Source organism: Nesoenas mayeri (genome assembly GCF_963082525.1).
Source record: "Nesoenas mayeri genome assembly, chromosome: 18".
NCBI classification, from domain to species: domain Eukaryota; kingdom Metazoa; phylum Chordata; class Aves; order Columbiformes; family Columbidae; genus Nesoenas; species Nesoenas mayeri.
Genome location: NC_137566.1, coordinates 2968668 through 2995379, shown reverse-complemented (window position 1 = coordinate 2995379; position 26712 = coordinate 2968668). Strand labels below are relative to the sequence as shown.

The 26712-nt window shown below is 58.0% G+C and overlaps 4 protein-coding genes across 7 annotated transcripts in view; 1 reads left to right on the top strand and 3 right to left on the bottom strand.

Annotated features, from left to right (window-relative positions):
- Window positions 1-9248, top strand: part of GRIN1 (glutamate ionotropic receptor NMDA type subunit 1) — a gene marked incomplete at both ends in the record, with an annotated part of 37451 nt that extends 28203 nt beyond the window's left edge. For 2 of the 4 annotated variants that reach the window (XM_080355881.1, XM_080355880.1), the window contains 2 exons: window positions 362-507; window positions 9180-9248. In XM_080355881.1, coding sequence (XP_080212007.1) covers window positions 362-507; window positions 9180-9248 — 215 coding nt within the window. Of the gene's footprint in view, window positions 1-361; window positions 508-3088; window positions 3200-6025; window positions 6230-9179 lie in introns of those variants that run through there. The other 2 variants (XM_080355879.1, XM_080355878.1) reach the window with 2 other exon arrangements.
- A 4390-nt stretch (window positions 9249-13638) lies between these two features.
- Window positions 13639-15372, bottom strand: LRRC26 (leucine rich repeat containing 26; the record flags this gene model as incomplete). The annotated part of the gene is made up of 2 exons (XM_080355736.1): window positions 13639-13919; window positions 14820-15372. The coding sequence occupies 2 exons, from the start codon at window positions 15370-15372 to the stop codon at window positions 13639-13641; spliced, it is 834 nt and encodes a 277-aa protein (XP_080211862.1).
- Window positions 15373-19650: 4278 nt separating this feature from the next.
- On the bottom strand, window positions 19651-20157 carry RNF224 (ring finger protein 224; the record flags this gene model as incomplete). The annotated part of the gene is made up of 1 exon (XM_080356068.1): window positions 19651-20157. The coding sequence occupies one exon, from the start codon at window positions 20155-20157 to the stop codon at window positions 19651-19653; it is 507 nt and encodes a 168-aa protein (XP_080212194.1).
- Window positions 20158-25995: 5838 nt separating this feature from the next.
- On the bottom strand, window positions 25996-26379 carry LOC308047503 (uncharacterized protein; the record flags this gene model as incomplete). The annotated part of the gene is made up of 1 exon (XM_080356036.1): window positions 25996-26379. Exon 1 carries the CDS (start codon window positions 26374-26376, stop codon window positions 25996-25998), a length of 381 nt encoding a protein of 126 aa, XP_080212162.1. The 5' UTR covers window positions 26377-26379.
- Window positions 26380-26712: the final 333 nt, after the last annotated feature.

Below are 26712 nucleotides of genomic sequence, written 5' to 3'. Positions count from 1 at the left end.
CAAATGACCCTTCAGGCCCAGGGGATGGGGTCTGCCGTGGTGCTCAGTGCAGCACCCAACATGCCGTGCCTGCCTCCAGCATCACTGCAGCGCAGCCGGTGCCCCGTGCCCGACCGACAGGAGCTTGCACGGACATCCAGCACCCGCCACCTTTCTGCCCATCACCGCAGGTCCCCAACCTGCAGCGCCTGCCCTGCTCTGCTAGGTTCCCCTCCCTGGCCACTCCAGGATGCAGGGAGATGATGGGGGGCCAGGGGGACCCTGGGTTGTCAGATGCTCCTGTTGCTCAGCGTGATACAGAGGAAATGAAGTGTCATGGTGCAATTTCCATTGCCCCCTGTAACTTTCCTGCTTATTTCAGGTGTGTTTATGCTGGTGGCTGGAGGTATTGTTGCCGGGATATTTTTAATATTCATAGAAATAGCTTACAAAAGGCATAAGGACGCGCGGAGGAAGCAGATGCAGCTGGCGTTTGCAGCCGTTAATGTGTGGAGGAAAAACCTGCAGGTAGGACAAACCGTTTTTAGAGCAAATCTCCAACAGGTGCGTTTTCCATTCCTTCACCAAATCAGTGAATGTAGAGCTGTGAATTGGCATGGGGCCCTCTGTCCCACATTCCACAATCCAGTAACTCCAGTCAGGTGTTACTGGGTGGCTAGCAAGCCATAGGGTCCCTGCCTTGTCCCCAGGAGCTGACCTTGGTTGTTGCTGTCTCTCCTGGGAGGTGTTGTACACAGCTCCAACCGGGACAGAGACCTGGCCCAAATGCCCCAGTGGTGCTTGGGACACGGACTTTGCTCTGCTGGCGACCACGTGCCAGAGCCACATCCTGCCCTGGCTCCCTTTGCGGGGGCTCAGCCCAGTTCCAGCCGTGCTCACCAGCAGACGGGAGAGTTGATGCACTGCCACTGAGCATCCCTGCCCGGTGCGTGCAGAAATGCTCCAGGGATGGTTTACATCGCCTCCCGCTCCCTGCCCACTCCCCGGGGCTGCGGTAGCCCTCATTGCACCCGGGACTGACTCCAAAAAGAGGTGGTGTGTGCTCTTGTCCTTTGCAGACAAGGACATCTCCCCAGGCGGGGCCAGCAATGTCAGTGCCCAGGCTCCCCCGCGCCCCTTCCCCGGGGCCTCTCCGCAGCCTGTCCCATCCCTGAAACACCTCCGTGCTGCTCAGCTGGGGGAGCCCCGGGGGTCGGTGACACCTGACGGTGACACTGAGCCATAGGCATGTCTGTGGGCCACCAGCCTCACATTTCCCTTACCCTGTTGCTTTTGGGGCTGAGCCCCACGGTGCCCCTGAACCCCAGTTTAGGGCGGCTGGAGGCTCTCTCTGAATCACCCGAGCTGCTTTTCTTCCTTGGGGAAGCAAACTGGCGTTCAAAGAGCAAAAGATCCTTTAGGCAACTAAAGGACACTGCCGTTCGCAGCAGAGCCAGTGAACGAAAGAGAGAGAATGAGGCTCTGGGACCCCAAAAGGAGCCCGGAGCGGTGGTCCTGGGGGAGCAGCGCTGGCTGGGGCGTGCAGGGGGCTGCCCGGGTGGAAGCACCTGCCCGAGAGCAGCACGAGGCCGGGCTGCTGTATCCTGAGAGCTCGTGGGGTTCAATTCACTGATAAGAGTCTTGGAAAAGTCATTTCTCAATCTTTTTTTCCTTTTTTTAATTTTTCTTTTCCTTTGCTTCCGAAAAGCAGCAGCACCGAGGGGGTTAAGGCTGCTGGGACAGAGCACACTAGTCGCACTGCCATTTTTCACTTGCCAACCTTCTAGAAAATACTGCACTGGGTCCTTGGGCAGAGTCTGTGGGACTGAGAGCAAAGCATGCTGCCCTGTGGGGGTAAACAGCCTCATGGTAAAGAGCCGTTTGACATTGTAAGACTTTTCCACAGGAGGAAACGTCAGAGCACTAGTATCTGGTACATTGCTAGAAGGTAGGCAAGTGGAAAGATTTATTTGTTAAAACAAACAAACAAAAATAATGGTTTTTGGGGTCACAGTTTTGCCATGGCTATTTCCTGAGATGCCATGGAAGAAAAAGACATTTCATTCCATTCATCTTGCTTTCCTTTCCGTTTGTGCATGTCCGCAAAAGAGAGAACTGAGAAGGAGGAGCAAATGTATCCCCGAGCATGCTCTACGCACCAGCGGGATACATTTTGGTTACCCCCGTGCGGTAGCAGAGCCAGACCTGGTCACTCCGTCCCCCGTCGGAAAGGTCACACTCATTGGCACGAAAGCAATTGGGGAGGACTCGTTCTCAGCGCCCGCCGCCGAGCGCAGCCGGTCCCCACGGCTCGCTGCCCCCGCACCATGGCGGCTGGTGCTCCCAGCCTGCGCTAACCAGGTCCGACTCGCTAACTCCAATGCCTACATTTTTCAGTTCTGTTTCTCTTTGAGTTCATCCCGACCCCGATGACATCATAGCGCTAATGCTTTGCCTCCTCCCTTTCTTTTCCTTTATTGTTTTTTTTCCTTTTCTTTTTCTTCCAGTTTCTTTTTCTTTTTCTTTTTTTCTAACCAGTTTTACTTTGAGCGACAAAAAAAACAATCCACCACCAACAACCACGTTCGGCTTTGCACAACTGCATCATTTAAATTTTTGAATACATTTTTTTACAGATTATTCATACAATGACTTCTCTTTCAATGCAGTCCTCTCTCTCTCTTGTGGCACTAGGATTCAGCCTCAGAAAAGGCCCTGAGCCAATTTTCTCTTTTTTAGCGGTAGGCGCAGCATCTCACGTCTCGGTCTAGCCAGGCTGGCGGTGGCAGCGAGGGGCAGGGTGCCAGGCAGAGCATCCCCAGGAAGGCAGGTCAGCCGTGCCGGCCTGGACACAGACACCCAGGAGCACAGGGCACCTCCCCAGAGGGGTTTCCAGCACTCCAGACGCGAGGCCGGCCCCGTAGCTGTAGCAGTTGGTGGCCATGCCATAGCCGTGGGTCACGGTGGCCCCCGAAGGACTGGGAGTGACAGGACACCTCCAGTAGCTTTCTCACCTAAATGAAGGACATGACACGGGGCAGTATTCAAATAGATTTAGCGTTTCCAACAACACACTAGAGATCTAATCACTTATACATATTCATTTTAGGATAGAAAAAGTGGTAGAGCAGAACCTGACCCTAAAAAGAAAGCCACTTTTAGGTCCATCACCTCCACCCTGGCCTCCAGCTTCAAGAGACGTAGGTCCTCCAAGGATACGGTAAGAGGAAGAAGAACAATTCTGCCCTCTCTCTTTCTCTCTCTTTCTCTCTTCTGCCATCCCATCGACTGCCACACACCCATCCCGAAGCTGCCAGTGTACATGCATAGCTCATGTTCGTCACCAGTCAGTCAGTCAGTCAGTCATCCCGTGTACCTTCAAGGATGCTGAGATCCTGGAGGGCAGGCAGGAGGCGACTTGGAGTCCTGTGATGAGTTGGGAGATGCAACCGAGTTTTTGTTTTGTTTTTTGTTTTCTTTTTGCCTGGATGATTTCTGATGTTCCTCTCTGTGCTTCGCTCACCTTACCGGTGCTGACCTCTTGAAAGCGATGACTTTTGATTTTTTTTTAATTATTTTTCTGTTCCTGAGTGTTCCTGTACCTATTTGTCATTGTATGCCTAAAAACTATCACCTCAATTTAATTTGGGCACCGTGTCACCTCACCGAGAGCCATGTGTGTCCCATTCTCTACATGTGATTTTTGTTTGTGACAATTAGCATTCGGGACGTAGTCTTCGGCACAGGAGTGGCAGCTGTCTCTGGTTATTGTCAGCAGTAACGCAGCTCTAGAAAAGAGATGCAAAGCCTTGAAAGAAGAGGTTGTTAAAGACCTAACCTTGGTTCAAACTTGTGCTTTCCACCTTGGAGTAAAACTGCTCTCACGTAACCAGAGAAAATTTCCAAATTGCTGCTTCTAAAGCCAGCTGTTTCCAAATGTGCAAACGTGTCTGCTCGTGCTGGAGCTTCAGACACTATTCAGCGTCAGGTTGGGCTGTTGGTCTGTCGGACTGAGCCGTGTCCCTCTGCATGTTGCCGTCTGTTGTATGACACTCTGCACTGTGGCTACTCTGTTGTCTCGTGTGGCAGCGGCGGCTGCGTTTTGCTGCCCGACCTCCCGGTGTGACGGGCTTGCCGAAATCGCCTCCCCGGGGTGACCGGCGGGTTTCTGCCCAGGGTTGCTCAGATCAGGTTCCCCACCAGGCTGCCCAAGGCATGGCGGGGACGGGGGGACAGCAGTGTGGGGAGATGTGGCCCCCAGCATCGGGGTGGCCTGTCCCCAGCTGCAGCTCGGGGTGCCTTGGGGAGCAGCATGTGATATCACAGGGGGTCTCGGGGCCACAGCTCTGTAGACGAAACGGAGGCAGCTGCCTTTGACACCAATGCAGGCTCCATCGTGAGAAGCTCCTGGAGCACCCCTGGGACACAGCCCTGGGGGCAGCTGAGCCCTCGGCCAGGCTCTGCTGCCACCATCTCACACAAAGTGCTGCTCTTGCTGTCACCTGGAAACCTGGCAGGCACGAGGTGGGGACCCACGCTCTGCCCACTCATCCCCTGTAACCAACAGGGAATTCGGGCATCCCTGTCACCTCCTGCACTGCTCCCATGCTCCTTGAGCAGCACCTTGTCCTGGTGATGCCCCCGTGTCTGGGATCCCCCATCCGCACCTCTGCACCCACCGAGCAGCACTGCAGAAAAGTTGCAGGTTGTTGTCTTGGTGGCCTGAGCCCTGACCAGGGTGAGGGAGAAGAGAGCTGGGGTGGGTGATGCAGGGATGAGAAGATTGGAAGAGTGAGAAGGTGGAGGGGAAGGTGGGATACACAGAATAAAAGAGGAGAAAAAAATGCAGAAAGAGCCGGCAGGGGCGACCATCAGCGTGTCTCAAGCAGACACCATGTTTTTTAGTGTTTGAGCCACTCCATGATTAGGAAATCAAGGGGTCCTGTCCTGGGAGATCAGGAGCATCATGGTGAAGTGGGTACTTCAGGACACCAGCACCCACGTTGGGCACAGGAGAGGGGGAGAACCCAGGAACAATGGGGCAGCCCTCCCACATCGCTCTCTCCTTCGGGGGGCATCCTGGGTCTGGTCCTGCTCCATGATGTGACATCCATGCTACCCCACGCCACTCCACAGCGCTCTCTGCCCCAGGGCAGGAGCACCCCAGTGCCCCTAGCTGGCCAAATCCTGGGGCCGTGTGCACCAGAAGTCCCATGTACGAGGAGTGGGGCCATGCTCTCCCCTTCCCTGGTCCAGTGGAGACCAGTGCAGCATGAGACTCCTATACTTTTGGCCCTGTCCACACTCTTCTTGGCATGTTGCTCATGGGCAAGTCACGGAGGAAGATGGTCCCACTCATCCCAGAAGATGGCCCCCACTTTGGGGGCAGCTGCATCTCCAGGGCAGCTATGGGCAACGATGCTCTGCTGCCCAGGAGCCTCTCAGAGTCCACTGCCTCTCATGGGGTGACACAGCTGGGGTCTCAGGACACATTCCCCAGCGAATCAGGCTAGATGGGTCAAGAACAGGGGCCAACATCCAAGCCAACAGGGCCAAGATGGAGGCTAGCAGACCAAGGTCCGCCTACTGCAGGAGGCTCATGGTGACACAAGCTTTGTCGTGATGTCGGGCAGACCTGCTGGTTGCTCTGCAGGGTGAGCAGCCAGCAGGAGGGTGCTGCCACCAGCTCAAGTCACAGCCTGTTATTTGGTGCCCTCCGGTTCCAGGCAGCAGCCCTGGCTCAGAGACCCCAATGCCCTCCTGCTGTGGAAGGCCCCATGAGTACGTAGCATGCTGGGACACGTTGCCTGGGGTCCTTGTAAAGATGAGAAAGCAGAGAGGTGCTCTGTTTCATGATGCTCAGCAGAGCCGTGGGCCCACACCAGGTCTCAGCTGGGCAAGGCTTGAGAGCCCATGGGGCTGGAAGGCCAGGCTGACCCCAGCCCCATGGGCTCTCCTGGCTAGTAAGCGAAAGACGCAAACCTGGTGGCCTTGCTTCTTTCCCTTTTCGTTGTCGGGAGTTTTAAAAATGGATTCTGCTCTGCAGCCCTGCAGAATGGTCCCTCAGGAGTGCCAGAGAGACAGGCTGGCACCATGGAGCCAAGACAGCCCTGGGAAGCTGCCACCCCACTCTGAACGTCCTAGCGCCCACCATCACCCGAGCTGCACAGCCTCTCCGCGGCACATCATCCCCACCGCCCCAGGAGGAGATGCATGTGTTCCCCATAGGCAGCTCCTGCAACTCGAATAGCACTCGCAGAGCTGACGTACTGCCATCCATCGCAGCCACCCACGATACTGCAACCCCACAGAAGCCATGTGAGACGCATAAACCACACAAACACCTTCCGAGCCGGCACATTTCGTACAGACACGTAACGAGGCGCACAGATCCCTTAGCTTCCCCCCACCGCAGCCGTCATCAGACCCCGCGGAGCCACGCTGCCAGCCCGCGGGCGTCCCCCCAGACACAGCATGACACACGTCCCACGTCACCGCAGGCGAGGGCCCGGCGCTGCCAGGCAATGCTCACCCTGCAGCCATGGAGATGGTGCCAGAGCTGGTCGAGAACCCAGGGGGTTCATGGAAAAGGTCACCTTTTCAGTGAAGGATCAGCCATCCCAAAGCCAAACGCTTCTTGGCTGAACAAGAACCTAGTTTTTGGCCCAAAAGAATCAAAAGTAGGTCAAAGACGACTATTTTTTTTTTTTAAAGGAAAGTTGACATTTTCTGCAGCAAGATTGCATTTAGCTGGAATCGTAATTTTTAATTGAAAACAAATAAAACCAAACAAGAATGAAAATTCTTCCAGAAAATCTTCCACCAGACAGGGACTACCATATGAGCACAGATTAGGTTGAAGTCATTTTTAAAGACATATTAATTTCTTGTCTATATTTTCTTCCTGGTTGTCATTTAAAGTTTTTGGTGCCTTCACTTCACTTCCATACCTTAACATGTTTGAGTCTCTTCTACGGTTAATATTGATTAATTTCTTGGCTTTATAATGTTTGGTTTGGGGATAATTGCACCATCCCTGTAACATAATTTGCCCTAAATTACTGATATGTGCTTTTAGCATTGGTTCTACTTTAACATAGTTTTGATATGACAATTTTCTTGCTTTTTTTTTCCTTTTCCTTTTGTTTTTGTTTTTTCATTTTTATTATTAAAAATTGCATGCATGAACTCTACACAAAAAAAAAAAAGAGTAAATGAGAATGTTACCCTGTGATAACTCTGTGATTGGAGGAGATATGCTTTTAAATCCAAAGCCATGCTCTTGTATTTTAATTTTGCTGGCCAGATTCCTCACTTCGCTTGGTTATTTTAGCATTTCCCACCCCCGGAGCTGTGCAGAGAGGCCAGAACGCCCCCGCCTGCCCTGCTAGATCCCCAGCTTTGCAGCGCAGTGGCGCACACACACTGAGGCACACGCACACACACACACACCTCTTTCCCCCGGCCGCTTGCGTCAGGCAGGACATTTAACAAAGGACCTTTCTTCTGCCTGTTCCTTTTTGTATCTCAAGTTCCTCCTTCTTCTCCACCAGTGAGTCACCAGCCTCTCCCCTTTCCCTGTCACCTCTCCTCCCCGCGGGAATCGAGCCACATCCCACCAGTGCACACCTCCCGCCTGTTTTGCTGTGGAAAGTCTGCATATAGCTGGAATCCTAATTTTTCGCAAGGAGGGCACTGTTGCACCCATTTTGGGGAGGGGTGTCTTTTTGGTGGGCTGATGAATTGCCACAAAAAGCTCCCCCCTGGGGCAGCAGAGCGACTTTGGGATTGCCTCGGCCGTTCCCTGCGCAAATGGGCGATGGCCAAGGTGTTGCCACTTAGCACAGCAAGGCCATGGCAAGGAGTTGCTCAGAGGCTCCGTTTTAACGTCAGCCGGTCCCCCAAATGAGTGATCCCATGAGATGCTCCCCCGGTGTCAGCACATCCCCGGCACGTGTACTGGCGAGATGGGACCGTGCTGCTCCCACCCCCGCCCCAGCAGCTCCCGCCGAGGGTTCCTGGGGAAGCACAAAACTGGGCAGAGCAGGGCAGCCCCAGGGACCCCATGTAAAGCTCGGGGGGACCCCAGGCCTCCCCGCGGCAGGAGGCAAGGTGTAGGGCCACACAAGGTAGCCACAGTGCCAGAGCCGCCAGCAGCACTGCGGGGGCCACAGGCACCACTGACCAACGCAAGTCGGGTAAAATCCTGTCACCTAGGAGCCCCCCAGGAGCCCAGAGAAATGGCAGCCCTCCTGGGAGCCTGGTGCAAGAGCCACTGGAGAGGGTCCACATCACAGCACCTGATACCCACCGAGACCCTTTCCTGCCCTGGCACAGGTTCAGGTCCCCAGACAGCAGTGCAAGGTGCTCCGTGCCAGCCGCTCCCACAGCGGGGCTGGTCAGGGCGTCCAGGTCAGGGTTTGGAGTCAGGACAGTGTAACTGGGAGAAGAAGGGAGCATGGAAGGAGGAAGGGAGACAAGAACTGCCCAGTTGCAAAGCCCTGCCTAGGGAAGAAGGACTTTTTTTTTTCCTTGCCCATTGAAAGCTATTTCTGCTCTGACCATTTGCTTGCTGATGGAACTGCGGCTGGGGAGCATTTGCCAAGCCCCCATCCGCAAGGAGCGCAGAACCCCAAATCCAGGCCACATGCTCAAAACACGCTGTATTTTCACATTAGCAATCGACGCCACATTTTATTGCAAGTCAGCCACACCGCACATCTCACCTGCATGACAGGATAGCCAAAGCAGAGTCAATCAAGCAGGGAGGTGAAACGCCCTGGCCTCAAAGCACAGCTTGATCTGGCACGAGAGAGATGCTGAAACCCAGCCAGACCCTCCAAACACAGGTTCAGCCGTGGGTTGGGCTGATGAGTCACAGGCTCTGTCTTATAGCTCTCCCAGAGCAGAGAGGGACTCGCTCCGCAGGCGACGTGGCTGCCACGCTCGGCACGGGCTGCGCCGCGCTCCCGGGCGTCCTCCCTGCCCAGCCCTGGGGTGCTTGGAGAGTGTCTGCAACGACCTCTGCACAAGCCCGGATTGCACCGGGAAGGGGACCCCAGCCAGCAGTAGGTTTTGGGCTGTTGCATCACCCGTGAGAGATTTCCTGTAGGGACACATAGGGTGTAAGTAGAGGCGGGGGCAAGTGCCAGAGCTACCTAACGCTTCTTTCTCCTTGTCTGTGTCTTTGTGTGTTGCAGCAATATCATCCCACCGACATCACTGGCCAGCTCAACCTCTCCGACCCCTCAGTCAGCACTGTGGTGTGACCTTCTCCCCAAGGGCCATCAGTCCTTGCCCAACACAGTCAGAAGGCACAGCCAGGACTGCCTTTCAAGGGACACTGATGGGTTCTTCTGGGTGAGATGGGAGGAAAGCATCCTTCATCCATACACAGTGACTTCATTGTATATCTCCCTTCCCAGGCCTGCTGCCATGCTCGTGCCCCAGAAAGCACGGCAGAACCAGGACACGGTTTGGACTTCACTGTACAGAGATAATTGCTCCCAACCAGTGCTGTTGAGAATCAGTATTGCCACTGACTGGCTACGTGCGAGGGGAAAGGACTTTAAAAGGCATATGGTACCCGCTCTCCTACACCAGTGGGGAAGAGGTGGTGCCAGGCTACAAACACGTGCTCCACTTTGCAGGCTTCAGGCTTCTCAGCACATCTACGGCCCCTCAGACATGTTCTCCATGTCTCCCACCACCCCAGAGGGCTCCAGTGTGACGTGCTCATGGTCCTGAGTGGCTGAAGCAGCCAGCGTGGTTCGGCAGGTTGGACACGTGCTCCTGCTGTGCTGAGCAGGGACTGGAAGATGTGTGCTCTGTTCCTCGCTGGGGGATGAACCCCCCTGTTTCTCCCTTCCATCAGCCTGTGCTCAAGGCTCATGACTACAACTCGGCTCCTGCACATGGTCTGTTTGTGGCAGGAGAGCTCCCAGCCCTGCAGCCCACGCTCCTGTGCTAAGCATGGTACTCTGGAGGTCATAACATATTGTCAGCCAAGATTCTGGCTCCCCATGTGTCCTCTCCTGCACAGAAGACATCCCCAAGGCCGGGCCATGGCCAGCATGTAGCTCTCACACCATGGCTTTCCTGGCCAGGAACATCTCCATGGGGAATGGCTTTGGGCAGTTGCATCGACTTCTAAACAAGCTCCACACTGCCTCAGCACCAGCAATGCAAGGAGAGATGCTGCTGCCCGGCCGTGGTTTGCCATGTACTGCTGTCTCTGCAGTGGCCACCCAGCCTGCCTGCAGCGCCGGGGATCACAGCAGGCGCTGGCAGCCTCCCTGCCTCACTCACCTGCGGTACGGGCTCGCCAGCATCTCCCGCAGCAGCCCTGCAGCTCCTGTGGCTGCACCTGCCTGACCCTGGAGGCATGGAAACCAGACCCCAGCTCCAGAGATGGGAACCAAATGAGATGGGCTGATGCTGTTACTCCCCACACCTTCCTCCCCTCAAGTCTGTGTGCCCATGTGCCAGCATCCTTGAGCACCCTCCCTGTGGATGCTGCGAGCAGGTGCGGATACATGAGATTTGGGGAAGCATCTGGTAACGGCCAGGCTGGTGATGAGCAGCTGCAGCATGTGCACAGGCAACATCACATCCTGCCTCCTGCGAAGGCACAAAACTCACCTGCAAGGTGATACCAAGCCCCAGCAGCATGAACTGCCTTCTCCTTGCCCCAGCCAAGCAGAAGGGGCTTCTCCCTGAGGGTCTGCAGCCTCTGCAGGCAGGATTTTCAGATGGCAGCTGAGGTCTGTGAGCATCATCCCACTGACTGCAGTGGCTCCATCAAGTTCATCTTGCTCCAGCTGAGAAATCGGACCCATTATACTTTATACATCAGTGTAACATTAATACGAAGTTTTTGCAAGAGCTCAGTAAAGTCTAGACTGGATCATGAAGTGGTTTATTCCAGTGCTGTGTGACTCTTTCCATCTCTGCCTTCTGGCAAATCTGGCAGGGAGCCCTGTGCTGAATCAGAGCCTCACCCAGCACTGCTGTAGGGTTTGTGAACCGTAAAAGGTGGAGGGATGGGGAGGGATGGAGAAACCAGCAGGGAGAAAGGCTACAGGGAAGATGGGGAGGGAGGTCATCACCCTTCCAGGACAGCCTGAGTGGCCAGTGTGGGGGAACAGGCCTGGCAGTGGCAGGCTGGGGACAGTCCAAACTGTCCAAATGCCAGCACTGTGCCAGCTCTCACCCATCTCTGTCCAGGTGAAAACCAGCCCCTGGCACTGCTGTGCACCCCAGCTCTGGGGAGCCAGCATGGGGCAGCTCCAGTGGGGCTGGCGCTGGGAACAGAGGAGTGAGCACAGGCATGAAGGCACCTGGAGAAGACCCTGCACATCAGCCCATCCTAAGTAGGTGACCTGAGGGATTTGCAAAGTGCAGCTCCCCTGGGCTGAACTGAAGCTAAGTCTCTCATTCACAGCGTGCGCCCCATGTGCTGAGACCACCAGCCCATCCTCCACGGGGGCCTCAGCCTCAGGACGACTCGGGAGGAGGAATGGGCCTCAGGTGCCCACACAGTGGGCACAGTGAGGTCCTAGCGCCACATGGGAAGCCCAGGCCTTCTTGGGAAGGACTGAATGCTGCCACTAGAGAAGGTCTGGGGGAGCTGGGATTGCTCCTGAGAAAGGTGCTGTGCAAGGGGCTGGTCCTGCTGCCGTCCTGGGTGCGGGGCTGGTGGCGCTGGAGGAGCTGCTGCTTGCACCAGCTCCCCACAGCCCTCGCACCCCTCGCTGGGGAGAGCCACGGCGGGACGAGCCGAGCGGGAACTGAGCAGCACGGCAGCATGTCGGGTTGGCTTCTCTCTTGAAAATAAAAATGGGAGCAAGCCACAGCTGAGGTGACATTCGGTTTATTCTCTGCATGATTTATTTAACCCTTTCCGAGAACTTGCCAAAGGATGTATTGACTCCCGCCATATCCCTGGCTTGTCTCACAGCTCTTAGAACATAATCATAGAATCACTTTGTTTGGAAAAACCTTCAAGATCATCAAGTAGCCTATCTCTAGCACTAAACCATGTTTCTAAGAGCCTCATCTATACATCTTTTAAACACCTCCAGGGATGGCGACTCCACCACTGCCCTGGGCAGTCTGTTCCAGTGCTTCACAACACTTTCCAGGAAGAAATGTTTCCTAATATCCAATCTGAACCTTCTCTGGTTGAGGCCATTTTCTCTCATCCTATCATTTGCTACTCAGGAGAAGAGACCAACACCCTCCATGCTACAACCTCCTTTCAGGTAGCTGTAGAGAGCATGGGCAAGAGATCGAACAAACGGGGAGGCTGGTGGCCACAGTCATCGTGGCTCTTACCATCCTGCAATGGGTAAGAACTCATGCCAGAAAGGGCTGTTGCTCCTCCTTCTGTCACTCCAGCTTGTGCTTTCCTCTGGAGCACAGCTGCAGCTCCTTCCAGGCCGTCTCCCTGTGCACTCACTAGACATTTCCATGCGATGCCGGGGAGAAATGTTTCCAAGGGAAAGGCAGGGGGAGGCAGGGCAGGAAGATGCAGGGGCAGCCCCTGCCCCTTTTCATGGACGATGGGAGGTGAGGCAGCAGCAAGAGCTGCAGGCTCTGTGCTGTAAACCCACACGGGCTTTTTTGTCCCCACTCCCATCACTGAGCTAATCAGGACCTTGGCCTTGGATGAGCTCCAGCCCATGCAAAAAGCTGTTGGGGGAGGAACCCTTGGCCGCTCCTTTGCCAAACCACATAAGCTCAAGGCTTTGTCTTTCCAGCCCTCACGCTCAGCCTCAGCCTAGGTCTCGGTGGTTGGTTGGCTGGGCCTTCTCAGCACAGCAGCCCTGTCTCAAGGGGAAAAAAAAATACAAAACCAAACTACCAAAGAAACATTTTGCAACCTGCCCTGTCCTTGAACAGCACATGGAGGCGCCTGGGGCTTTCTGAAAGTCCCATGGGGGCTTTGGAGTGCCCCAAAAGCACCCAGAGATCCTCAGGTGCACCAAAAGGCACATCGAGAGGTCTGGGGCACACCAAAAGGCACACCAGTGCCTGTCGGGACACCAGAAAGCCAAACAGATGGCATTTGGATGCACAAACAGACAAGCCAAGGGGTCTTGAGGGCATGGAAAGACACACTGAGGCTGCTGGGGCTGCTGAATGGCAGATGGGGAGGACTAGGGGCACCAAAAGGCCCAAGGAGGGCTTGGGGGCAAACTGAAAGGCACATAAAGGCTCCTGGTCTGCAGCAAATGGCAAATAGAGACTTCTGGGGTGCACTGAAATGCACCCAGAGGAATACGGTGTGTCCTGGGATGTCCACAGGGGATCCTGGACTGCACCGAAAGGCACAGAGGGGTACACTGTGCATCCCAAAAGGCATACTGAGACCTTGGGGAGCAGAGGTGACAGGACAGGGTGAGCCAGAGGAGAAGGGGTGTGCAGGTCTGGGGGTGTCCTGGGGGACCCTCCCAAACACAGACAGCAGCTGGGTCAAATCGAGCTGCTCCCCCCAGCAGTGGGGCAGGGGGAGCTTGGCATCATCTCGGGACTCCAGAAGGAGGAAAAAGAGTGAGTTCCAGAAACAGAGCATCCTCTCACTGGTCTACAGGGAAATGTTTGCAACAGGGGGGTGCAGCCAGCTGGAGAAGGTCATGGACCACTGCCTGCCCAGGGCTAAAGCCTGGTTGCCCTGCTGCAGCGGCCCCTGCAGACACGGGGTCTCCTCCAGAAGTGGGGCTCCTTGCACAGATGGTGGTAAATGACTACAATGTAACCCATGAAGATGCAGAAGAAGATGCTCGCCATGAAGGAGAATGGTCCGATGATCAAGAAGGCGATGTAGTGCCGGACAGACAGTGGCACTTCCTGGCACTGCCTGAAGGACTCATTTCCAAAGGCCATGATCGGATACCTGTTCATCTGCTCCGGGATTCTGCAGAGGAGCGAACTCTTATCTGGAAGAGAAAAGCAGCACTGATGGGCATGCTGGGCAGCTGGGGCAAGGCAGGTGTCAAGCACAGAGAGGATGGCAGGTCTGTATGTGACAGATGGGACCAGGGCAGCACAGGGACCAGGCTGGCCATGATCACCCAGAGCAGGGTAAAAAGAAGGGTAGCAGTCAGTGTTCAGGGCTCATCTATGTCCTGCACCCTGGGGAGTGGAATGGGATGGTGAGGTGGGCATAGTGCTGGAGGGGGCACTGGAAAATGGGTTTGGGGCAGGATAGGATGGGGTAGGATGGTAGATGGGAGAGGTAAGGTGATGGGCCTGATTTCCAGGGGCCAGATGTGGGCAGCAGTGAGCAGCCAGTCTGGAGATGCCACAGAAGGTCCCAGCCAGCACAAGGGACCCAAGCTAGAAGGAAGTAGGAGTGGGTGGCAGCAGAGGAAGAGACACCACTGGCAGAGTTGTCTCTCACCCAGGTTCATGAAGGAAGAAATTTAGGATCAAACCCATGTTCACAAAGGCACTGAGTCCTGGCTAGGTCAGCAGTGATGCCCATCATGACACACAGTTTCATCGTACCCCCTCAGGTGCCCATTGCCCTCACCACGGCAGGACTGGTGCCACTGCTGGGGACAGCACTGGCTGCCTGTCCAGGCAATCTCTGCTGGTGACCAAGGACCAAGGGAGGGCAGCAGGGACCAGACCCAGGAGTGAATCTATCCAAGCAGGATGCTGCCATGGCCTCAGGACAGGTCCCGGGGAAGCTCGCTTTACCCCGATGGGCATCAACTGCACAAGCCCACGGTCAGCAGGCATCCACGTGCCGAGTCCTGCCTCAGCACCAGTGCGGTGACCAGCCAGTGTGGAGCAGGTGGGGGGCTTCGGGACATGGTCCTCCGGACACTCACCTTGCACTTTCTCGCTGTTGTGGCTGAGCCAGCGCCAGAGGGGCAGGATGTCACAGCTGCACGCCCAGGGGTTGCCCCGCAGGAGGACGGCTCGCAGCTGGGGCAGGGCGCCCAGCACGCCCGGGTCCAGCTGCCCCAGCTTGTTGCTGACCAAGTTGAGCGTGGCCAGGCTGGTGAGGGGCAGGAAGGTTTCGGGGCTCAGCGTGGTGAGGTGGTTGCTGCTGAGGTCCAGCTCCTGCAGTGCCCCAAGCCCCAGCAGTGCCCGGCTGTGGATCATCCCCAGGCGGTTGTGGGACAGGCTGAGCAGCCGCAGCCCAGGCAGGGTGAGGAAGGAGCGCGGCCCCAGCACAGTGATGAAGTTGTAGCCCAGCCACAGGGTGCTGGTGTTGGCTGGCAGGCCCTGGGGCACCTGGCGGAGGCCACGCTCGCTGCAGTCCACCTCCTCGGCAGAGCAGCGGCAGACAGCAGGGCAGGCTGGCGAGGGCAGCGGGTGCAGGAGGAGCAGGACAAGCAGGCCAGCCAGCACGTGTCTGGGGGCCCCCCAGCAGCCCATGGCTTCCCACTGAGGCAGCGAGGGCTCCCTGACCTCCGGTGCCGGGATTCCCCCACGGACAGGATCTCTGTGCCTGTCGCCTTGCCCAGCCACCGTCCCTGCCCTACGCTCTCTGTGCCAGGTGCTGGGCAGTGCCAGCTGCAAGGGGAGCAGGGGGACGCGCTCGGCTCCGTCCAGCTGCAGCGTTGCCCCCGTGCCACTCGCCGCCACCCTCCGTCTGCAAACCCGGAGCAGGCTGCGCTCCCAGCCCAGTTTTTCTTGGGGTGGAGCTGTACTTTTTCAGCAAATATTTTTGCAGCGATGCCTGCCCTGGCAAGGTGTGGAGCTGTGCCCTTGTTCCCTCCCTCTGCCAGGCACTGTTCCAGCCAGGTAGGCAGCCAGCTCTGCATGGCCTGGGATTAACTGCTTGTGTGCGCTGCAGGCTGGAGAAAAGCAAAGCCAGACCCATCTCTTGGCCTCCATCATCTCCACAGGGCATCCTCCATGGGTATGCTGCCTCACCAGCCATGTACGAACAGCCTCTCCAGGTGTATGGAGCTAGAACCCTCATAGCTGGTGTGGTTAGGATGAAGTTTGAATTGCATCGTCAAAAGGTCTAACACCACCTTCTGTACTGGCCCACCATGCCCAGAGGTCCTCAATGGGAAGCTCTACTGGGAGCCACGGGCCACCTCACTGAGCCCATCTTTTGGCCAGGTTCTGTTTGCCCCTGGCATGAGAACACAAGCCATGCCAAAATGAGGAAGGTTGGGATGTTAGTCCCATGGGCCACCCAGCTCCTCCCCAGCAGGATCACAGGTCTGTGTGCACACAGGAGGACACCCAGGAGCCCCCACATGAGAAGGTGAGGGAAAGGTGAGCTCACTGGGCTACAGCCGCCCAAAACTTGTTTGCCCTTGCCCTGGCACAGCAGCTCCAGTACAAGAGGGCTCAAAGTCTGCCCCCACCCTGTTTACACCTGCTCCAGTCTCAAAGCTGCCTGCAGCCCTGCAGCAGAATGCTGGAGATGAGAAGAGTCGCCCCCCAGCACCCACCATCCCTGGCAGAGCTCAGGGGACACAGGGAGACCTGCGGACATGGTTGGCAGCACCTCATCCCACTCACAGCCCAGAGCAGGGACCTGGAGCAGACACCATCCTCCACCGACACCCTTGCAACTCCTGTCTCATTTGGGACCCCAGTGGTCACGGTCATGGAGAAATCACTGGCACCTCTGCCCCATGGCCAAAGGGCTGGAAGGGCAAGGAGGCAGCACACAGCTGCACCCAGGACAGGACCTGGATGTCCCCAAAGCCAGGGCAGAAGCAGCAGGGAGGAGGTTTATTAATAGCATCCAGAGGAGCTTTGGTTTGTTTATCTATCCTACAGCAAACTCATTTTGCTGCATTAATCCCCATCTGGAAATAATTCAGAGGAATCCTCCAGCCCAGCCCAGCCCCGGAGCAGGGCACAAACCCACAGCCACGTGCAGCTGCAGCACCAGTTCATCCCACCCGCAGCTGCAGGCTCTATGGGGACCTGAGATTTTAGGGGGCCCTGTCTCAAAATGCTCTTCCTCCCCAGGGGTCTCATTACCCACCGCCTGCAGATATCCGGGATCAGGTGAGAAGTGCAAAATTCCTCGGAAAGGGGAAAGAAAAAAAAAAACAGAAAAGAAAAAAACACTATTAAAAGTAAGGCCATTTCCAATTTTTCTTCTCAGAATGCCCCGGAGGCTGCAAACCCATCTCAGCTCCTCCGCCAGCCCCTCTCTGTCGCCCCACTGCACACCACCATGGCACATGGCAGGAGAGCTGACCTCAGTGCCTTGCCTGCCAGGGACACTGGACCAGGGCAGGGCTGGTGCTGGTTGTGCCTCTCCATGCTCCTGTTTTTCGTGTATCAGCTGCACCCCACTGCAGTTGCAGGCTGGTGACACTTTGGGGTGCTGTACCCCAGCAGAGCCACCACTGTCCCTTCACGCACACTGCCAGTGCTCAGCAGAGCATGGGTCTCTGTCACTGCCCCCCTCTCTGGAACAGGGGTCCCAGCACCACGCAGGGAGAACCCAGGCCCCTGTCCCCAGCCAGGACTGCACCCACTGGTGCCCCCTCCCCCGCTGCAATGCCTGCTCCTGTGGTTTTGGGCTCCACATGGAACAGTGCAGCCTGGCCCCAGGGCCAGCACCAGGAGAGGCTGTTCATAGCATCCGCTGTGCAAGGAGAGCTGGAGGGGACCATGCTGACTGACGGAGGAGTCCCCCAGGGCACAGGGCTCAACACCAGCCCTGCTCTGGCCGAGAGGAGTAAATCAGGATGCCCAGCCATCATGCCAAGACTGTTCCCACAACGAAGTGATGGAGGGGCAGATGAACTTCTTCAGAGACTGGCCACTGGATGGGAGCAGCAGGGATGTGCACAGAGGCACACAGTGAGGGCCAGGCTTCACAGCATGGGCCTGGTGCTGGGGGGACGTGGTGGAGCAGGGGTGGGAGCATGGAGACAAAGATCTGGCTATAGGGACACGGCACCATGGGTCTTTGGCATCACCATTGAACGACCCAAGGTGCTGGGCTGGGCACAGAGTCCTGGTGGCACCTTTGTACGGAGCTGTGCCCGCAGGCGGGATGGGCCCATCACAGACTCTTCCCACCGCTCACTGTGAATTACCAGGGGAGAGTGAGACCCTGGGCAGGCCTGGGGTGCACATGAAGATGGACAGGAAGGTGCTTTAAGACTCTATGTCAGCTTTTGGCCCATACTTGAAGCCTTTAAATTACTGCATGTTTTCATGTAATTAATGATCCAAGACAGGCATATGCCAGCCCCATGGAGTCCCTAAATCACACCATAGCTGGAGCTCCCCAGCTTGGGCTCTGCTGCGCACGACTCAGAGCTCTGACTTTCTTACAGCAGGTGACACCAAGTGGCAGAATTGTGCATGGGCGCTGAGCATGGTGTGGGTGCTGTGCATGGTGTGGGTGCTGAGCACAGGGTGGATGCTGTGCACAGGGTGAGTGCTGTGCACAGGGTGACTGCTGTGCGCAGGGTGGGTGCTGTGCGCAGGGTGGGTGCTGTGCTGAGCATGCTGCATACAGTAGGGGTGCTGTACGTGGAGGGTGCTGTGCACGACATGGGTGCTGGACTCAGACCACAGCCCTGGCACTGGATGCTGGGGACAGGCAGGCACCAGGACTGTGCAGGGGACATGAGCTCACCGCTGGGCACGGGCTGGGGTCCCCTGCTGAGCCCCAAGGTGCAGCTGGTGGTGCCTGATGCTGAGAAATTGCAGGAGCTCATAAACCACATGGAAAACAGATGCAGAAAATGGACTCGGAGGAAGAATCACAAAAGCTGGCCAGGCAAAACCAAGCCCTGCTCCAGAACTGTGTTAAATTCCCCTGATGCAACCCAGTCCTTCCCCATTTGGCCTCTGTTAAGCCCACACTCAGCTATGTGGGCTGTCTTTGCACTCCCCGTCTGGAGTCGGGCAGGGAAAGTCATGGAAAGACATGACCTGGAAAGGCAGCGGAGAGGCTTCTGTCCAGGCTCCAGGCTGTGTGCAGGCAGGGATGTGGGGAGGGCCAGGCAGGAAAACCAAACCTGGCACAAGCCACGGAGCACAAGGCCAAGCCAGAGCTCCCACAGGGTCTTTCATCCTTGATTTCAACTGTCCAGCTACTCCAACACCCCAATTTCTCATGCAAATGGCCAGCAGAGCAAACACTGAAAGGAAAGCAATGCGGCAGGGATGGTCAGTTCTCCCCGTCGCACTCCCACCGCAGGCAGGGCTCTCCCCGGGCTACCCGAGGCTTGTTGATAAATCTGACCAAGACGTGCAGCCCAGCAGAGCCAGCAGAGCCTTGTTTAATAGACATGAAGCTTTCAGGGTGCCACACACTCCCCAGAGCATCCCTGTGTCACTGCTCTGTGCCAGGCTCCCATGTCCCCTACATGGGGGACACTTCCAGGGGTGTCCGTGCCACATGCATGGAGAAGCCAGGTGTGGGCAAGCCCTGGGCAGGGACCAGGGGACATCCATGGTGGCTGGACCAGGTTTCTGAGTTGTCAGAAGGGTGGGTGGGCAGGATGACGGCATGGGGACATCCTCATCCCCCCTGCATCGCACCCCAAATCCCGGCAGGATGGACAGTGAGCCCCAAGCAAGCTGGAGCCCGTCCCAGGCTGCCAGCACAGCCCCACCGCTACTGTCCACACCTGAGTCTGGGGCATGGCGTGAGGTCCCCCAAAACAGTCTCAAACTGCACTGCAGGAGCTCAGCTGCCTGCACCCCTTGTGCTCAGCTCTCGAAGGCCGCTGTCACCCCACAGCACAGGCACGGTCGGCAGCAGCTGCGTCGGGGGAATGGTGCTGGAGGCACCATGTCTTGGCACAGCCCCACCGGCTGCTGGGTCACCACCTTCTCTTTGCACAAGGCCTTGGTGGCCGAGTCAGGCTGGGACCTACCAGCCACCCGGGGATGCTCCTTGTCAGCCTTGACAGCAAGGAAGGTGGCCAGGTCGAGGTCGAGCATGGCGACACCACCACGCGGCGTGGGGGTATTTTGACGGCACTGCGGGCAGGGGATCCAGCGCTGCTCGTTGGCGACGGCATCGAGGCGTTTGAGGCAGGCTTGGCAGAAGGTATGGCCGCAGTAGAGCCGGCGTGGCAGCCGGCTGCACAGGTCGTAGGAGGAGTAGCAGATGATGCACTCGACCCGCTGGCTGCCCCGGCTCGGGGTGCGCGAGTGTGCCCCAATACACGGCCCCGCGTCCTCTGCCATGGGGCTGCTGCTGGCCTGGGACATGCTGGGAAGGGGAGGAGAGGGTGAGACGAGCCAGCAGACCCATGACCCAGGTGTGGGATGTCACCTCTCGTTGCATGCGATGTGTGGGAGAAATGGGGATCAGCCCATGTGATGGGGGCAGCAACAAGTTCCTGGGGGCATAGAGCTCCCTGCCCAACATCCCTGCCTGCTCCTGCCTGCCCCATGACCATCCCTGCCTGGGAGAGCAGGACCCTGCAGCTACAGTGTGCCCTTCCCACTTCCCTGGGATGTGATCTCCCTGGTTCCACCCTGCATCTCCCCAGGAGCTCTGCCAAATGCCCCTCACAGCACATGGGAGGTCGGAGCTCTCAGCCTGCCCAGGCGCTGGGCCAGTGGGCAGCAGCAGAACAGCCGGGGGGCCGGGGGGCAGAGCTCAGGGGACCCAGCAGTGCCACAGCCCACCATGAGTGTGCCAGGCTGCCATGGCATGGCTGTGAGCAGCAGAGTGTGGGTGCGCATGCTGCCTGGGAGGAGTTGAGAGGTCCAACCTCATCTAAAGCAGGGTCTGGTACCAACCAGGGTATTTACAAACTGTTCCAGGAGGCCACCACATCCTCACTGCCTCTCTGTGGATGACCTCAAGTATTCTGATACATGCATGCATCCCTCTCCTCCTCTCCCCCGCTTTTCCCCAGCCCTACCTGTCCTGAGATGCTCCCCAAGCTCTCCAGGGAGGTGGTAGAAGGTCTGCACTGTCCAGGGGGCTGTGGCAGTCCCGTGGGGAGCATGGGGGGCCCAAGCCGCCAGCAGTTCCCCCAGCGCGGTCCCAGCAGCTGCTGATGGCTGTGGCAGTGGGAGGAAGGGGCTCACCTTTCAGGGACTGGCACGCTATCGGATCCACTGCTGGGAAGCCAAGCCTGGGAGATTGGGTTACAAGCATGCAGATAACAAAGACCTCCGAAATCTAAGCCCCAGGAGCAGTCATTAACCATCCATCTCTGCTTCATTAGCAGAAGAAACTGTCCTCGTAAGGCCAAGGAGCTCTGGGCTTCACTGTGGGCAGGGAGAACTTGGATATCAGCTGTACCTGGGTGGCAGCAGTGGAGTCTTCCACACCTTCAGCCATACCCCATGGCCAGGAACATCTGGGCAGATGTTGGCCAGTGGACACACCCCATCACATTGCAGCCTATGCAACCCCAGGTGGTCCAGGCTGCAGGGACTCACTGGGGGCTGCATTACCCTCACCTCTACCAGGGCCAATGCTTGCCACCAGGATGGGGTGAGCCCAGCACCCCTGGATGACACCTGCAAGGTTCATGCATGGCCTAGGGGAGCTGACATCACCAGGGTGGTGGCAGATTCAGTCCCTGCAGCCACCAGCCCCTGCACAGCCCTTGGGCCAGCAGCAATGCCACAGCCTCTGTACAGAGGGTGTTCCGAGCAAGGGAAGATTGAAAAGTGGGAGTGTAGTAGGGGGACAGATCCTGGACTCAGGACCCTGGAGGAGAAAAGCAGGTCCTGATGCCAAGGTAGGACTGCAGGGACACCCAGCAGCATTTCTGCGTGGAAGCAGGAGAGGGCAGCAGCTCCTGCTGCAGGCAGGAGCAGGCAGCAGTGCAGGCAGGGAGATAGGCTCTCCTGTGCTGTCTGTTACCAAACATTTTAGCAGCCCTCGGGCCATGTTTCCAGCGCTCCTTGCCAGCAAGAATTGGGGATTTTGGAAAGTGAGAGTCCCGCAGGGTCACTGGGCTCTGCAGAAAAACTCAATCCCTGGACGCCGGTGCATGGGAGCGAGGCAGCAGAACTGGCAGCACAGCACCTGCGGGGACACAGTGGCCGTATCCTGACCCAGGATCCTGATACCTCCTTTGCCACGGGTCTCCTCAGGCCATGCACATGGGGTGCATGTGCCCATGGGTCCCCAGGAATGGGGATGTCACCCCATGGCAGGGCTTTGCCCTCGCCTTGCAGGTCTGGCAGAAGGCGAGGGATGGCAGGCAGCTTGGGACAGGGCTGTGCCAGGGAACTTGCTTTTGGCCAAACCCACCAGCCGAGGTGGGGCCAAGGGCCATGTGCCCTAGGCGGAGCAGGAACCAGCTGTATAGGATTCCCGCTGTGCCGCGGCATCTCAGGGCAGCACCCTGCGTGCCCGCGGCTGGCCGGCAGCACCCGGGTGCCCAGGGATGAGCAGGCAGCAGGTGCCTGGGGATGGCCACGCATGTCCCAAACCTGGCAAGAGGTCACTCTCCCACCCAAAGCACAGTGGTGGACTGGCTCACCTGAATCATGGAAGAGTTTGGGTTGAAGGGACCATCAAAGCTCATCTAGTGCCCCCCCTGCCATGACAGGGACATCTTCACCAGCTCAGGGTGCTCAGAGCCCCGTCCAGCCTGGCCTGGGATGTCTCCAGGGATGGTTCATCCACCACCTCTCTGGCCAACCTGGGCCAGGCTCTCACCACCCCCAGGGCCAACAATTTCTTCCTCATGTCCAGCCTGAATCTCCTCTCCTTTAGTTTAAAACCATCACCCCTTGTCCACTTGTAAAATGCCCCGCTACAAAGTCTGTCCCCATCTTTCTGTCCCCACCTGCTGCATGGCAAGGTTCAGAGCAGGTAGGTGTCAATCCCTTTGGGCCATATGAAGCTCTGCCTAAAAAGACTGTATGGGTGAGAGGTGCTTGTCTCTGTGCACAAGTAGGGGTATGCCTGGCACTGCCCAGGGACAGTGACACCCCCTTGGCTGCAGACATGCCCACACACACACCCCCTGCCCTCCTGTCCCATTGCAGCCCCTGCCCATCAGTCCTCGTGTCCCCTCCCTGATGCCAGCAGAGCTGCGTCCCATCAAGTGGTTGTACCCACCTGCCCTTGGCCCCTGGTGCAGGGCCACGGACCCGGCTCATCTGCCCTGCACCCCTTGGTGCCATGGGCTGTGCATCTGCCAAGCCCCACAGGGTGACACTGAGGGCCACGCTGCCTGAAAACAAACTTCAGCCTCGGCTGGGCTCCATGAGCCCTGGTGAAACACCTGAATGTGGGGACAGTGAAGGCGTATCTGCAATCAGCAGCAACACGCCATTTGTGAGAAATGTCTTTTCCTGCTCCCAGGACTCATCCCCGAGCGCTGCAGGGACCTTTGGCACAGCGGGGCAGGGAGCGGCACCCGCAGGGGAGCACAAAGGTCTGATCCAGATGAGCCAGCGCCGTGCATCAGCACCCACACCCCAGACGCAGGAGGTGACAGTCACCCAGCACAACCCTCCGCACCTCTGAGCACCCTTCAAAGATGAAACCCACCCAGGGAGCACCCACGGGACCCTGCACGCAGCTGCTCATGTCACCCAGAGCCCCGTCAAGGTCTGGGGCAGCACCGTGTGCCCTCCCCTGCTCACAGCCCCGGCTTTCCTGCTGCCTCCAGCTTAATCATTGCCCAGGTGTCTGGCAGGCAGCACTCTGCGCAGCCTCTCCCAGCTTGTTTGCCATCGCCCCAAGGTTAGGCAGAGAGACAGGCAGCGGTGACACACGGCACTGTCAGCAGATGCTGCACCCTGCCAGCACCCTGCCCAGGTCATGCCAGCTCATCCCTTGACCCTGGCACCCCCTCGATGCCAGCCCAAACAGCCCCCATGATTCTGCCAAAGGCACCACATACCCCTTGGGGAGTTTTCCCTCCCCAAACCGTGTTTGTCCCCACAGAGCACAGAACCCCAGTACAGAGCAGCCTCTGTGGGGTGAGTGTTTCAGCCACACCACTGAGGTGACAGCAGGTCCCGGCCAAGCTCTGCGGCAGGGCTGGGCTGGTGTTCGGGCCATGACAGCAAACAAGGGGTGGATCTGCCCGTCCTCACGCCAGCACTGCCCGCAGGCCAGGCAAGGAGAACAAGAATGTTCCTTGTGCAGGGCAGCATGGGGCTGTGTCGCTGCCAACCCCCCCTGCAAGTTGCACCCCCCCGGCCACCCACCATCACAGGACCTGGGCCAGGCAGAGGAGTCTGAGCTGGGGTGAAATGAGGAGCTGCACATCTGCCAGGCCACTGCCACCCCAGCCCAGAAGCTCCCAGGGGTGGAGGGAATTCGGGGGATCTCAGCAATGGTGCCTGCCAGGGGTGATTGGCTCCCAGTTCTGGAGGAAATGTCCCAGCAACACTGGGCTCCTGGTTCTGGTATGTTCCAAATTGTGGTAGGATCCTAGTGCTGGTGGAACCCTGGTAGTGGTGGGCTCCAAGCAGTGGTGGGCTTCCAGTGCTGGTTGGTACCCTGGAGGTCATGGCCAGCTGAGGCAGAGCCACAAAGGCCACCCAGCTGGCCCAGCCAGGAGCCTACGCCTTCCCCAGCCCCCCCAAAGCCCAGTTCTCTCTTTCCAAAAGACAGGACAGCCATCCAGCTCGGCAGGGCCGGGCTGAGCACCAGCCAGGTCCCCAGGCGGGCAGGAGCAGGCTGTACTGGAAACGCCGGCGTGAGGGGAGCGCTGGGCCCGTGCAGCAGTGAGCTGAAGAGCTCAGTGTCCCAGCACTGCTGCCGCAAGTCAGCAGTGCAATAGTTAATCTTGGTTTTGAGTGGGGAGAGGGCTATGTGCCCCCTGCACTGCCCTTCCACAGCCCGCCAGGGTAAGCAAGAAGTAATACAGGAATCCCGGAAAATCCAGGGCAGAGGGAAGAGGCGTACCTTGGCAGGGGAGGAGATGGCTGTAATTTTATTTGCAGCACCCTGAAGTCATCTGCTAACACACGCACTCTTTCCAAGCCCCTGCAGCCCAGGCAGTTCCTGCAGCAGCCGCCGGTGCTGACGCAGCTGCCGCCTGGCAGCACGGCCGCCCATGGGACGCCAGCACAACGGCGGGCTTGTTCCAGGTCGGTGGCGCCAGCCCCAGCCGAAAACCCAGCCTGGAGCCGCCCTGGTGTGCTGTGAACAGGCCAGTGGGCTCCTCGCTCACCCTCCTCGGTGCCCAGGGGGTCGCAGAAGGTGAATGATGGGGATCTGCATCCCAAACAGGGTGTCCCAGTGCTACCCCGCTGCTGGAGCTGGGCCAGCCCTCCACACCGGCCCCAGTGCAATGTGGAGCCCCAAGCTGGGATATAGATACGGATGGGGTGAGGGGCTGTGCCCAGCTCTCCCTGAGCCTGGCACGAGGAGCTGAATGGGGCCAGGGGTTTCCCGGCTCTGGGATGCTGACACACATACCCATGCCATGCCATCAGGTGCTGCCCTGGAGCATGGCCCCACACTTTGCCATGCTTTGTCTGTCTGTCCTTCCCATCTCCTTCCCTCTGTCCCATAGACAGTGTGATGCTGTGAGCGTGGCACTGCTCAGTTCTGGAGAGGCGGGTCCCCACCCCAGCTGGGGACGTGTCCTTGGCTCCTCTCCACCACTCCAAGACAGCGATGATGATGCACTCCTCTGTCACACACACAGGGCTGCCACCACCCAAACCCACCCTCCAGCGGGCAACGCCTGCACCTTCTCCGGAGCTGGAGGTTTCCCAGCAAGGGCAGGCTGGCAGGGTCAATGTACAGGATCGCAGGCTCAAAGTGCTGCCCCCATCTCCAGCGTAGGCACTTCTCGGTGGTATCTGCGTTGGCACACGTTATCCCCAAGGCTCCTGAGCTTCAGCGGGGTGGGGGGACCTGTCCTTCTCCCTCATGTCCCACACTGGGCTCTCAGGATCTGGCAGGTGCCCATCACCAGCATATCTGGCTGCAGAGGTCCTGGGTGAAAAGCAACAACAGAGTCCAGCTGGTGCCACCTCCCAGCTGCCAGGTCTGCCAGGCACCGGAACAGCTCCCTGGGGTGTTTAGGCCATGTAGACATGTTCCTGTGGGGCCATTTGGCCCTGTCCCATGGGCAGCAGGTCCCATGGGTGCAGTGAGGGCCCTTAGGAGATGACACAGCAACACTTTCTGCAGGGCCAGCACTTGCAGCAGCCACACACCCAACCAGCCTCCCGCTCCTGGCCCTTGTGTGTCTTGTCCAGGGTGACAGTGTAGAAGGAGCTGGACGATTCCCCGTTGGGCATCCTCAGGCTGGCATAGGGATTGTAGGGACGGGACCAGGACTTCCCGGTGGCAATGGCTGGGCTGTTCCGGCTGTCAGCAGAGCCTGCCTGCTCCTCCACACTGTAGGTGGGCACGGCCGCAGGATTGGCGATGACAGTGGGCTCGTCCTTCAGGTAGCGAGTGATGAAGCTTTGCTGGAACTGCTCCCGCGGGATGTTGACACTGGCGTAGGGGTTCTCCAGGCTGACGCCACAATCCATCTCCCTGCTGATCGCCAACACGCGTGGCCCAGCTCGTGGTGCCCACCGCCTGCAAGACAGAGACCCCCGTCAACCCAGAGTGCAGGGGATGTCAGTGCTGGGGTTGTTCCCATGGCATGGGGAAGGGACCCCCCAGCAGACCCCGCTGGTTTGGGAGCAGGGTGCAGAGCTGTGCAGCCTCTCTCCCTGTCAGCCCCAGGGGACCGCGACATGCCACCATTGGCTCTGTGGCCCTGAGGAGGTGACACCTGGGCAGGGTGACATGGGGGTGGGCAGGGTGCTGAGGGGTGGAGGGGGGACTGGGTGGGAGACATGGTGCAGGCAGGACAGTGGGGT